Below are 13,566 nucleotides of genomic sequence, written 5' to 3'. Positions count from 1 at the left end.
TATTTAAACAGACAAATACAAAACTAATTCTGTGTTTTAATTGTATCTTTTAAGTCCTGCCCCTAGACCAAAAACACAAGATGGACAAGAAATATTGGGTCAGCTTCTACGGTCATACTAATATAAATTAGAAATATCCCAGTGGAATAATACTGATACACAACCACCATAATAGTCACGCAATATTTCCTTGGAGAAGGAGAATCAGATTATAGACTCAAAAGCAATATTTCTGCCACATCTATTAACTTGTATATCAATTCCACTCTGCTGAAACTATTTAATGAACTATCGATGTAGGGTACCTGCTGAAATACATATATGCATCACTGCTTCTTCCTAAACAGCCTTTATTGTATACTGTGTACTGATATTGGTCCATGGAGAATCTTCCAGGAGATGCAGTGTTAGAGATGAGCATGTCTGGAGAAGGATCTGGGTCCTAGAGCTTTGAGTGTCATGAAGCTCCAAGTGATGTTTGTGGTGTTTTGTTTTGGTGCAAAGAGAAGGGGAATCATGTCTGTTACAGCACTAGTGTAAGCAAATAATGAGAGATGACACATTAACTGTGCAGGTCTCTTAGAGTTTGCTTTTTGCCTTCATCCTTTTCCTTAAGTGGTTATAACATGAGTAGTTGAGTAGTTGACTATCTATCTGCAGCAACCATCTACTTGTCTAAGGGAAAAAGCCAGTCCCTCAGGAAGGTATGCTTCTTTCACTGCACAGAATTAAATGCAAGGGAAGTATCAACCTACGTACACTCTTAAAATCCTTGCTGTCATGGCATAATCCCTTCCATGAAGGTAGGGTAAGCAGCACAAAGGCATTGCTACCCACACTCACAGAGGCTGAGAATACGAGGAAATGGACTGAATTAGCTCACACGAATTGTTGCACTGCTGCAGTTAAGACTGCTCCTGGTACCACAAGTAGCTCACTTAAAGCCAACTTGGATATCTCTACCCTATATTGGAACCATAAGCAGAACACACACACCCTAAGAATGAGGGGAAGGAGAAAGCATTTTTGCAATGCAGGTGGGCGTGAAGGAAGTGCCAAATTTCTTATAGCTGGTCAAGAAATCAAAGCTTCTTCAACAATTCCTGTGCAGCAAACTGCCATCAAAAATACTACGGATTACAAAACTGATGCATTCTTCCAAACATCCTGCAGTCTGAAAGTACTCTTTATAAGTACCTGCAAAGTAATCAGAAGACATGTACAGAGAAGAGAATCCACCAATTTCTTTGGTTTAAATGCTCTCTAAAAAACCTCACTCAGTAGAAATGGGTCATCTTCTCCCAGTGACAAGGAACAAGGAAGAAAATGAGCAAAATAACAGAGGACACTGTCAATTACAGGTCTGTACAGAAGTAAGCATTGCCAAGCACAGACTTTGACAGCCCTACATTTTTAGACAATGTTATCTTGACTGACCTCCGCAGATAATCCTGATGCCACAGTATGTTCATTCAAATGCATGCCACTTACATTCCACTCATATCCTCCGGTGGCAATTCCTCCAGCTGCTCCTGTTCCTGCTAGGCCCACAAAGTGTCCACTTCCAATGTTACTAGCAAACAGAGAAGCACCAATCTGGAAACAGAAGGGACAAGAGATTTAGGTTTTAGGTGTTTATTTGGCATTTTGGACTCTTGCCTATCTATCAGGAGATGATGATAAGAATGACTGATAACTATAATCTCCTTGACAACTTTCAAGATTCCCTCTTATTTTCCCCTCTCAAACGTGAAACTCCTGCCATCACCTCGACAACAGTGAGGAATGAATAGGACCTTGCATAGAAGATCTCCTTCCACTTGAAGCAAACAGGTTGTGGCCCCAGTGCAGATTTTCAGATATTTGGAAAACCTGACCAACCGGCCTTTGGGTGACATCCAAGTGATTAGAGGAGATGACTGATTGATCCACCTTGCTCATGGGATAAATGATCCATGCATACCCTTTTGTCATACTGGCACTCCCTGGTTTCTATTAAGATTCCACAGACAGTAGGACTAAGCATATCATCAGTAGGAGATGTACCAGCTTTGTCCTTGGTTCGCTTCTACTCAACAGATATTAAATTAACTGCATTAAATTCTGGAAGCTGAGAAGTGTGTTTGCACAAGATATAAACAACAGCTAATCAAGGACTTGCATTTAAGGAATGGTGGTATTTCTAAGACCCTCAAATCTTGCACTAATCCTGCACACAGAACAGCAGAACAGTGGGGAGAACAGAGAACATAGGAATTGCTGATCAGAGAAAGACCGAAATAAAAAGGTTAATGCTGTATTACAGGTGGGCAGGAGAGGTTCACAAAAGGGAGATTGTCCCCAAAAGATCTAATACTTCATCAAATAACCCAAGATAATGGGAAAAAATGAAGAGAAATGAAAGCATTAAAGGCAGCAGAAATGCCAAACGATATTCCACAAGGTCAGAAACTGAAGTATGCAGGGTGAGAACTTGAGTGAGGAAAAGAGGTTGGCTTGGATATTGTAGGTAGAAGATATGTGAGCTGAAGTGGTTCTGAGAAGAAGACAAGTGAGCAAACTGCTCTTTTTATTTGCTTCTATTCATTCTCTATGTCCTCTGAGAGCTACAAAGAACAAAAGGAAATTGAGTTAAAAAGAAAAGAAAAACATACAGAATGTATGAAAAGAAAAGAAAAGCTGTAAAAAAAAACATACAGGTGAAAGAAGCTCTACTGATCAGCTTATAATACTTTTGTTTAATGTAGACACCTCATGTTGAAAGAGCCCAAAGAGCCTTAAAAAGCTTAATTAGCAGTATAAAGCCAGTACCCGCATCGGGCACACTCTCCTTACACAGTCACTAAGGGCAGGCAGCTGGGAAATATTTACAGTTGCCTTACAAAAGGGAGAAGTATCCCTTGTCTGCAATCACTAGGAGATGTTTAGGGTCCTGAAATGTATACAAAGGGAATAGTTACAAATTTCCAGGTCTGCAATCACTGCACTGAGTTCTTTGGTGGAGAAGTAAAAACAAAGGCAGTCTTTCTGGGAGTGCAGGGATGCTTGTCTGAGATTCAGGAGAAGAGGCATTTCATCACAGAAATCCACCTCTGAAGATCAGATTTATTCCACAGCCAGGAACAGCACCTATGCTCCCCAGCTCACAAACCTGAGCTCTGCTGACAAGATAGAGTTTCCTCTCCACTTTTGTATGCAAGCTATACTGTACAAAAAAAGCTCGGCAGAGGATTCTATGGTTTCTTTTCCAAGCTTACTTTTTCCTCCTTTCCTCAGTCTCATCTCCTGATTTCTTCCAGTCTTTGTGAGGACAAACAGATCTCTTGCTGTGTCAGGGAATTTCCCTCTCTGAGTTCACTCAGTTCTGGATTTCTTCAAGCATTTCTAGAAGTCAGTTGTGCCCTACAGAAATGTAACCTGTTTGTCATTATCACAGATGTTTCTACAGGAATGATAAGTGTTGCAACAGTGGTGAATAAGCCAGAAAGATCACTGGTACAAATGAATACTTTTGCTTCTGACCTCTTTGTGACATCAGCCATGTTTTCCCCATAATGACTGTGAAGAACAAAGACCATTAATACTGGGCATCAGCAATGTCCTGCAGTGTTTTCCCTGGAGATGAATAATTAAACTTAAAAATCTAGTCTAATCTAATCTAAGTTATTAGAAATGCAATCACCAGAAAAGATTAACCATACTAATCTTTGATTTTATCTAATGTGTTCCCTCCCCTGCTTCAAAAGTTTAAAACGTACTGTAAGTAGATTCGAGTAATAAAAGCAGCTAATGACGAACTCGGAGAGCTGATCACTGCAGTAAGCACAGGCTCACTGCCTGAAAACACCCGGACACACCGTAGCATTCTCCAACACTACTGTGTTCCCAGCCTCACCCAAAGCACATCTGTATTTTAAGAAAAATACAAAACCAGACCAAACCAATGCAAAATCACCAAGATGTCTGGGGCTAGCACAAGGACAAAAAAACACGAACGCACTATCTATCCCCTTCAGTTTCTAAATTTTCTTTTCTGAATTAGGGAAGACCCCGTGCAGTCAAACTGTAAGCACAACACATAGCAATAATGGATGCAATTTAAAAAAATGTTTTCTATTGCTCTGTATACATAGAAGAGTAGAACTCAGCTTCAGAACTGGACAAATATATATCACTCTGAAAACTGCAGCACAGTTAAAGCAAGAGGAGTGTTTACCCATTATACTTGTGCCCTTTCAGCTGCTGATGCCACAGGGGGAAGAAAGGATGCCAGCCTGCCCTGGCAGCTTAAAGGAAGGGGGAAGGAAACAGATGTGCTGTGGGCCCAAAATGCCTTGCTGAAGAACTGACCGTTGCAGTATTTTTACAACGAAAAAGTCGATTACTGAAACTGCCTAATTTGCCGTTAGAAGGTGCTGCCATGCACCAACGCATGACCTGAAGAATGCGGTTTCTCAAAAGGTCACAGATAAACATTAACACTGCTCCCTCACCACCGGGCCAGCGTTAAGGGCCCCAGCGTTCCCAGCAGCAGCAATTAGTTCTCTGCGATCTGGGTGACAGACGCGGCAAGCCGCGTAGGAGCCGGAAGGATGGGCTCTTCGCCTTTGCCGGGGTGAAGGCAGAGCGTGCGTGGGAGGCGCCGCGGCAGCCTGGGTGTATGTGCTGGCCTGCTGCTTTCCCCGGGGACTGCAGCCACAGGGCAGGTCCCCAGGTGAGCTCTTCCAGGTGTGCGGCCGCATGTCAGAGAGGACAGGCTGAAACTAGGAGATGGCAGAGGGAAACTACTTTTAAGAATTGTTAACTGCTCTCAGCAAAGAGGTCAAGTGACTTGATTTTACAAAGCAGGTCTAGGAGGAAATAAGATGACCGAAAGGAACAAAATCTGACAAGAGGGCAAAAAGCTGAAACAGCCTGAGGCAAACGTGGAACATTAACTCCTTTAAAATCCTTTAAGAGGTCAGGTTTTAACAGGCCTTCTCTGTTCAGGAAAGTACCATCATACTGCAGACAGATGACAATCACTGTGTTTTCTCCATGTTATTCATTAATCGATTCACCTTGCTCTTTTCATGAACTTGGGATGCACAGACATCCTGGCACTCGCTGCTCCAAATTGTATACAATGTACTTCATAAATCAGTGGTCACTGCAGCAACGGTTTGCAGGCTGTACGGCTTGTGCTTTTCCGTGGCTTTATACCTTCCTGTGTCAGAGAGGCGTCCGCATTTAGCCCCTCTACCGCGAGCAGCATAGAGGCTCCCTCGCAGCGGTGTGCCATCCCTAGCCTTGCCCTGTGGCATCTCTTCTCCTACACATCACCTGCAGCAGCTGCTTCTCGTGCCACTCCTCCCTGGACAAATTTCGCATTCCCCTGTTTGAGGACTACTCCTTTACAGTGTTCATGCTGTTCTTTAACTCGCATCTGTTCCTGTAACATGTGGCTTTACCTGGATTGAAGGATATCATTTTTCCTGTCTGAGTCTTTTGGGATGCCCCTTGGCCACTTTGGAAAAATCAGTGCACTGCTTAGTACCTCTGTGAAATCTTACTGCCTCTCTTCCGAGGCTCTGAGACCCAAAGAAAGAAGTGTAGGTTTTTATTCTGCTCTCCTAATTATTCTGCAAGTCCCATATGTTGCATCATTGCCCAGTTAAACAACATTCATACACTTCCTACTTCGCTAAGCGAAAGAGATGGCTATATGGTATATATCAAGTAACATGTGTCTCTGCCCTCTGACATGCCTGACAGCTGTTAGAACAACGCTGCTGCCGGCAGGCTGGCCCGGTACCTTGGGCACCTTCATCTCCTGAGACACAGGCCACATTTCCAGGCTCACTGGAAAATCTTGAAGCATTCTGTAGGTATCTGTTCCACTGAACTTTTCCTTTTCTGCTGCAGCTTCATTTGGATTATTTTATCAGTATTTTTACTCTGAAAACTACTGGTTTGACACTATTGTTGCATAGGACATGACAAAACAGGTTAATTTCTTAGCCCACTTCACCTTTGGAAAAGTACAGTTCTTACTCGTACCTGAGTTGCCTTTACTGGATACTCCCAGTCCCATCAAATTCAGCAACTGAGGGCAACACAGCATGTGTAAAACTGAGCTGGACAGAGACATCAGAGAAATTGTGCCAGAAGTCAGTTCGGATAGTTGTGAAAACATGACCCTGCAGAACTAAAGTAAAAACCTGTTTTTTTCCTTAATTCTTGCCTTCCTCACAAAGGTGAATGCCTCAGTGACAACAAATGGCTGAGTTACATTCCCATTTAAAGTGAAATATGCACTTGACTCTACATACTATTCAGTAAATCCTTCTAGCTACAGCTGAACTTCAGATGCCCAACAGATACTTTTGTGCTCCACTAGCAATTATGCCTGGAGAGCAGTAAAAAGAGTAACTATCAAGAGTTTGTGCAGACTGTTATGTCTGCCCAGCTACAGAACCTGCAGAACAAAATTCCAAAGCAGAAAAGCTTCAAAACTGAAGTTTTTAATATTGTGCATGAAGCCTTGTTAATCCTAAGAGACTGGCTACTATTGAAGGTGACCGTCTTCCAGTAACAGATATTTCATTTCATAGAAGAGTAGAAAGTATTTGGCTGAAGTTATAAAGCTGGCACTGCTCCTGAACTTCTCTGGTTTTTCACAAAAAGCACAGTTGGTCTTGAGTATTTAGAGAATCATACATGTCTTTCCTGAAGACATTTCCCTCAAAGCCCAAGAGACTGAAAACAGTTTCTTGAAGACTCTTTCCTCAATTTTTGTAAAAAGCCCGTGGAAAGGACGCAGAATTTCCCACCATTAAGATTAACCCATGATGGATTTAAAGTTCTGATAATCAGTGAGAATGTAATTATATACCTTGATCTTTAATTAACTATTAGAGCTACTGAGTCAACTCATCCATTGCACAACAGCGGTGATTCCAGTGAAGTAAGACAGAAATGGCCCAGTCCTTCAGCAGAACAGCCAAAGACTTGCAGTGCACTAGATTCTGCAAAATACTGAGCAACCTTCACGGCCGCTGCTGGAGCCAAACATCTGAGCCAAAGCTGGACAGATTCAGATCAACATAACCATCTTGCTCCTACTTTATACAAGGAGAAATTGAAGCACAGTCAGGCAAAGTGACTGACAAACATCTTCACAGGCAAAATCAACATCAAAAGCAGGATTAACCTTCAGTCCTTGACTGCCAGTCTCCTCCAGTCTACTAAACCACAGCTATTATATCGTTTAAGTGAACAGAATCCCTTCCCAGGTTTGTCAGCTAGAGATCCTAAATACATCGCTAACAAGCTTCTTTTCATTTGGGATCAGCAAAGCCACCTGTGGCTGCTTTGTAGCGCACAGAACATGGCACAACCACTGAAAAATACAATTACTATAAGTCAATTCAGTTTCTAACAAGTTTGTGGAACTCTTTTTTCCTTTCTCTGTGTTCCAGAAAGCAACCAATTAAATGGTTAAGAGTTGTTACCCTGAAATCACAAGGAAGAAACCTGATACATAAGAATCCACTTACAAAACAACTTCTCCCACCCTGTCTCTCATCTACAGACTGTGGAAATACCTCCAGGTTTTCCAAGACTACTTCAGGTTACAGTCCCACTTGGCCAAGTCAAAGCACAAAAGATGTAAAAACATACACTTAACATCAGCTGTGGCAGAACTGAGATGACATCTTTGACTGAACTTTCTATACTTTCATTGGCTTCCTAGTCATTTCAGCCCATTCTACCCACTAAACTGTGGGAATAGGTTTATGAAATCTCTTTTTATCCCAGGCAAACTCTGACTTGGTATTTACCTTGTGATTTAAATGATTGCCATTTGTTTATCTTAGGCAATACCAGGAACAACAACAAGAAGGTTTTATTTTTATGGTCCAGGAAAGACACTCCCAGCGCTCCAAAGGGGAGGAGTGAGGGGGTGCTCATAGGGCGGCACGACTGACCAACCCTTCATCCCTGCTGAGCTCCTACAGTTGGGGCAGGGGGTGGAGATCATCCTAGAGGCAACTGCTGCCCCGTAGCTCATCCCTTCTGTCCTCTCACGGGAGGAGGGGGGCTCGCTGCAGTTGTTTTCGTGTTAGAGAACACTCCCTGGGTCTTTGGGGAACCGTTAGGGATTCTCTGTGCCACTGCTGTAAGACAGAAGGATTTTTATGGTGAGCCTTCCCTGCCTTGCCCCCTTCATCTTCATGTACACCTACACAAAGGAGTAGCAATTCATATTCAGCCTTGACAGGCCTGTAGAATCACACAAGTTTAAAAGCAGCCCATTGATTACACTGACAGTCAAGCGAAATAATTTGTTTTTTATTCTAGAATTAGGGAATTTGCCTTAAAATACTTTGGAAATTTCTTTCCTCAAGCTTTCTATGGAATCTGAATTTTCTTAGAGTTGCTCTAACAAATGAGGACACCTTCCACCGCCTTTAGCCTTTTAATCTTTTTATGCCATTAAAATGGCAGCTCTGATCCCTTCTAAAGGCAGACAGCAGCTCCTCGACGTACAAGAAAACTGAAAGAGGTGTAGGCGTTTCTGCAACCTACTCTGATAGAATTCGTGAATTTTTAGAGAAAAATATTTACTCAATTCTTTTTCTCTCTCCTCTGATCCTGTAACTGAATCCATGTGGGTGGAACTTTCAATCAAAATCGTGCTGAAGTGCACGAACATTTTGGGGAACTGACTGCAAGGTCAGGAATATTCAGGATTTCCATCCAAGCACATGGAAAAATGGCTTTAAAAGTGCCACACTGGTGACATAGAAAATGAAGATTTGTCTAAGTTTTCTGTTTTTCCAGGAAGTCACACTGAACAGACTCTCTATGGTCTAGAAGAAATAGATGAATGTTTCTAATAGCAGTTCTGCCAGAGGCCTTCTGGATGGCTGTGAACATGTTGTTCCCTGTCTGTGACTCAGTTTCTCCCTCTCTGAAGAGACTACAGCTCCACAGAAGACAAACTCAATGTAAGTCATAGATAATCTTTAAATTTAATATTTACATTTAAATTTATATTTTACCAATAACTTATCATAACCTTTCCAGGATTTCATCCTTGTACAGACTGAAACTTGTTGCCAAAAGTGACAGCAAAAAAGCAAAACCAGGAATAACTTCAGCAAAAGAATTCTTCCCCGTGATAATCTCACAATGAGCCAGCTACTTTGAGTGCAGTGAAAGTAATAAATTCAAGACATTAAAAAGTTTTTAAGTGGGCTGAATGGCAAAGCACTGGATTTCTCTACACCACCATCACCAATGCATCGAGGCATGCAATCAAAGTTAGCCATGCAATCAAAGCAACTCAGGGCTCAGCAGAGACAACTTCCCCGACACTTTTCCCTACTTATCAGATGGCTTTTCTCATGCAGTTAGTACTACATCACTGTGCCTAGAGAGAAAGTTTAAAGTTGGGCAGGGTGCCTCTACACTGCATGGTCATCACAGTCTTGACAGTGCTGTGGAGATTCTTAAGGACTAGGCATGTTTATATGCAAGTGGCTGCACATACACATGCATATGTCTATTTTATATAGACACAGAAAGGATAACACTCACTGGCCACCACACCATGCTCCGTCCAGCCAGGAAGAATCCACCTACTGTCCCTCGGTTGGTTGAGTACATAGCCTGTAAAGAAAAAGAAAGAATGATTGAATCATATTTTCAAGTCTAATAGGCAAGTTATACAAAGACTAATGATCAACAGCTAGGGTGGAGGAGTAAAATATGTGCGTGTGTTGTGGGGGTAAACTGGAAGACATCCTCACAATTGATATGAAGAACCAGCTGATGATGAAAAAAAGAATACTATTGAACAGTGATTCTTGTATCCATCTCTGTGTTAACCATTCAAGCGTCATGGCTTCAGCTTTCATTGCCATAAAACCAAAACATTAAAATAAAATTAAATGAAACATAAAAAATTGATCATCCAACCAAAAGTTTAGTGAATAAATTCAAACTGAGGTACATACTACATCAGGTGAGCAATCACTTCGGTTTCAGGCCCACAAAAGACTGATTTGTAAGCTGCAAGTTCATGCAAGAGAAAAAATATGTGTATGCAGCTTTTTTTTATTCAATATTATCCAGCCCCAGCAGGCTTCTTCTTCTTGTGGTATCAGTAATGCACTCACTTTTCTCGGAAGTTCAAACAAAGAAGCCAACAAAAATTCCCTGTTCACATACTCATTTTGTATTTGTTGGGGATGAGCATTAGAGAGAAGCTTCCTCCAATTTTTGTTCATGACCCTGATCCAAATGCTGGATTCCCATTGTCTCCTCTGATAGGCTTTGAACAGGCAAATAAAGGGGGAAGACTTTTTGACAGATTTTTTCATTTAGATATAGAAGAAGGGAAGTAAATAAAATAGATTTATATTTCACTACACACAACAACTGAATAAGTATTTCTCCCATAAAAGAGGATAGAAGCAGTTCCAGGAACTGCTAAGAACACCTTTGTCTGACACATCACCAACCAGCCCTTTTCTGACACAGAAGTTTAGCACAAAGCTCAAACGCAAACAGTAGCCAGATTTCTGTGGACAAAGACCCAGTTCCCTCCCACAGGCTACCAACATCTTCCAGCATCCTGAAACTCCAGATTTTTTGCTATGCTTTTGGCACAAACTACCATGGCTGTGGCCATTTTGCATCCCCAAAGTGCTGAACAAGCACATGCACCCAAAAAGTGTGGTGCTTCTCAAAACACTGCCAGGCTGCTAGAAAGGGAAGTTTGTTTTTCAGTTGACTTCTCCATGCTGTGAGAAGGACTCATAGGTTGCTTTTGGAAAGCATAGGATGTCTCCTCTGTGTTTCTCTCAGCTTGTCAATGGTCAGGTGCATCACCAGATGGCCAGGAGAGCTTGCCCCCAGGAGAATGGGTGTTCCTCAGAAAGAACAGCAGCTTCTAAATCTAGTGACAATCCACTCTTTGCACCTTTATAAATCACAGTATTGGCCTATTATCTTCAAACATTTCAGCACTGCAGTTACGCCAATAGGATAGTATCTGCACTGTGCTTTGTTTCAGGATTAGGTGCTGAGTTTTCCCTTGCGGCACTCTGCATATTCTGCCTTCTCTGGATGGGGACAGGAGGCACTGTTGTGCTTAGCTTACAAACAGAAAAGTATTACCATCACTTGCCACCCTTGAAACTGTTCCTTCCTTGCAGTTTCCATGGCACCACTCCCTGCAGTAAGGGCCATGCTGGCAAAAAAGCCATCATAATCCTGCACTCAAACGGCACCTACAATCTTGACCCATTTTACTCCTCCACTGAGAGTGGTCTAGAGTCCCCCAGTTCACCATGCAGTCACCGTCCAAGCCTTACAGTTACACCAGGGTCATCAGCACAGACTGCCCTCCCCACTCCTTAACTCCACCTCTGTTCTTCTCCCTGCAGCTCCCTCTGCTCATCGTTTCCTACTGCTTCACCTCACATCACCAATTCCCACTGCAATCCCCTGTTCTCCATTGCCAAACTCCATCTATGTGCTTCTAGCCTGCTTTCCACAGGGGCTCTGGAGGGCCTGGTCTTCATCCATCAGCTCTCCTTCCCACGCAGAGCCCGATCACTCCTCCACCTTCCTCACTAGCTCCATTCACCCACCTGAATGGGGACCTCCCCAAGCCACTCTCCCTCTTCCGGTAAATACCCACATTTTCGGCACCAGCTACCTGTTAACTATCTCAGTTAAGCACCAAGCTCTTTATACAATTACATGTTTTAATTTACTGAGCTATTTTCCCAGAATCCTATAAACCACATGCTCATTAAGCAGAAATAAAAAAATAAAATAAAATCCAAACCTACCCATAGTCCCACTGCCAGGACTACCAGAAAATAGATGACAATAACAGAGATGTCCGCAGGATTGTTGATCTTTTGGGAGGAGTCCATCTTGGCTGCTTCTCTGGCTTTCTTCTTTCTCTCCTTATATGCCTCTTGCAGAGTTCAGGTTAATGATAAACTGCTGTCATCCCCCTACGTCTTATATAATATATAACTTCAGATTCACTTGTCTCCCATGGTACACGAGCTGAAGCTGCTGCTTTTCCTCGGACAATGATTCCCTCCCAAATATTGCTCCCCTGTTACAGGTGCTGCAGATTTCAGAGGTCACTCTCCCTGCCAGAGGTGCTCAGGGTTTTAACATCTGAGAGCAGATGTCTGAGAAGGAATGAGCACGGAAAGGAGTGGCTTGGCTGCAATAAACCCGCATATCTACCTCACTGTGTGAATACTGTTTTGAAGTGGTTGTACCTGTAAATCTAGTAACGGAAGATATAATTCTTTTAGATGATAATGTTAAGCAATTAACAGTGAGGAGGAACAACCTGACACTTGGGGAAAACCCAGGGGTCCAGAAGCTGGGGCACACAGTGTCATCCCTTGACTCAGCAGGATTGCACAATGGAGAAGTAGCCCTATGTTCCTGGGAAGAACAACTCAAAGCTGCTTTCATCTCTTTCATGGACACAGGTAAAGATGCATGTGAACCATAAAATTCAGATCCAGGAGTTTACTGTGCTGAATTTCAGAGTGTTTAGAGACTGTGGTTCTCTCTCTTGAGGCTAATCAGCTTCACATTCAAATAAGTTCAAAGTTCAGCAGTGCTTGGGTCTGTTGTTGTCTCCCTTTATTTGTTCCTCTGACTTCAAAATCAAGCTAAGCGAAATGACCAGCCACAAAGATACCGAATACACTGATTATACACAGACCTTCCCAGCCCATAACAGGGAAGCTTCCCCAAAAGATGCCTATGATTCTCCCTGTTTGACTGAGCTAGAAGAGATCAGAAAAATGCAGGATATTTAGAACAAGAGGTACAGGTGCCAGGAACATTTCTGGGCTCTGAGGATACTTGAAAGTCCTATTCTCTGCTTGATACCAGGAACTCATCATCCATTTACAGGTGACAAGGCTGCCTTCTCTAGGTGTAATGTGTTACCTTGAAGTTACACCGAGCGGGACAAGCAGTACAGTACACAGAAGGCACAATAGGTTTGATGGATCCTGTGGTTGGCATACATGACTGACTGTGTTTCCTCAGAAGCTCAAATGGAGGTGTGGCATTCTGTTCAATGGTAATACATCTCTCCAAGGTAAAAATACTGTTCTGTAATTGTGGCTAATAAAGCGTGCCAATATCTAAGAAACCATAGTAAAGTGTCATTACCTATAAGAGTAAAATAAAAATCTCACTATAGTTTGAGCACCTGTACTCTTATAAAACAATCCTTTCCTCTGACAGTTTAGGCCTCTTTCCTGAAACATAGCCTTCAGTTTGTCCTATAGGTCTGTGAATGTCAACTGTAAACCCAAATTAACCCTGAAAGGTGCTGAGCATCCACAGTTCCCATTAGCTGCAACCTCTGCAACCTTCCCTGCTGTGTAAAACTTCAGGGAAACAGAACAAGACTTATTTACTAACCTTAATTATCAGGAAGGAGTTTGCCTAAGATAGGCTGTAGCTGGCCATTCTTACAAAGACTGACATAGCTTCGTATGTGTGCTTGCAAACAACAAA

At 42.5% G+C, this 13,566-nt stretch overlaps 1 protein-coding gene across 1 annotated transcript in view; it reads right to left on the bottom strand.

Annotated features, from left to right (window-relative positions):
- Positions 1-12,584, bottom strand: part of SLC5A1 (solute carrier family 5 member 1) — a 29,356-nt gene extending 16,772 nt beyond the window's left edge. Inside the window, exons 1-3 of the mRNA XM_009687425.2 lie at positions 11,850-12,584; positions 9,586-9,657; positions 1,492-1,596 (exon numbers count right to left, since the gene is read on the bottom strand). Coding sequence (XP_009685720.2) covers positions 1,492-1,596; positions 9,586-9,657; positions 11,850-11,936 — 264 coding nt within the window. The 5' untranslated portion in view covers positions 11,937-12,584. The remainder of the gene's footprint in view (positions 1-1,491; positions 1,597-9,585; positions 9,658-11,849) is intronic.
- Positions 12,585-13,566: the final 982 nt, after the last annotated feature.

Source organism: Struthio camelus, chromosome 17 (genome assembly GCF_040807025.1).
Source record: "Struthio camelus isolate bStrCam1 chromosome 17, bStrCam1.hap1, whole genome shotgun sequence".
Classification (NCBI taxonomy): domain Eukaryota; kingdom Metazoa; phylum Chordata; class Aves; order Struthioniformes; family Struthionidae; genus Struthio; species Struthio camelus.
This window is presented reverse-complemented; position numbering and strand designations above follow the sequence as displayed.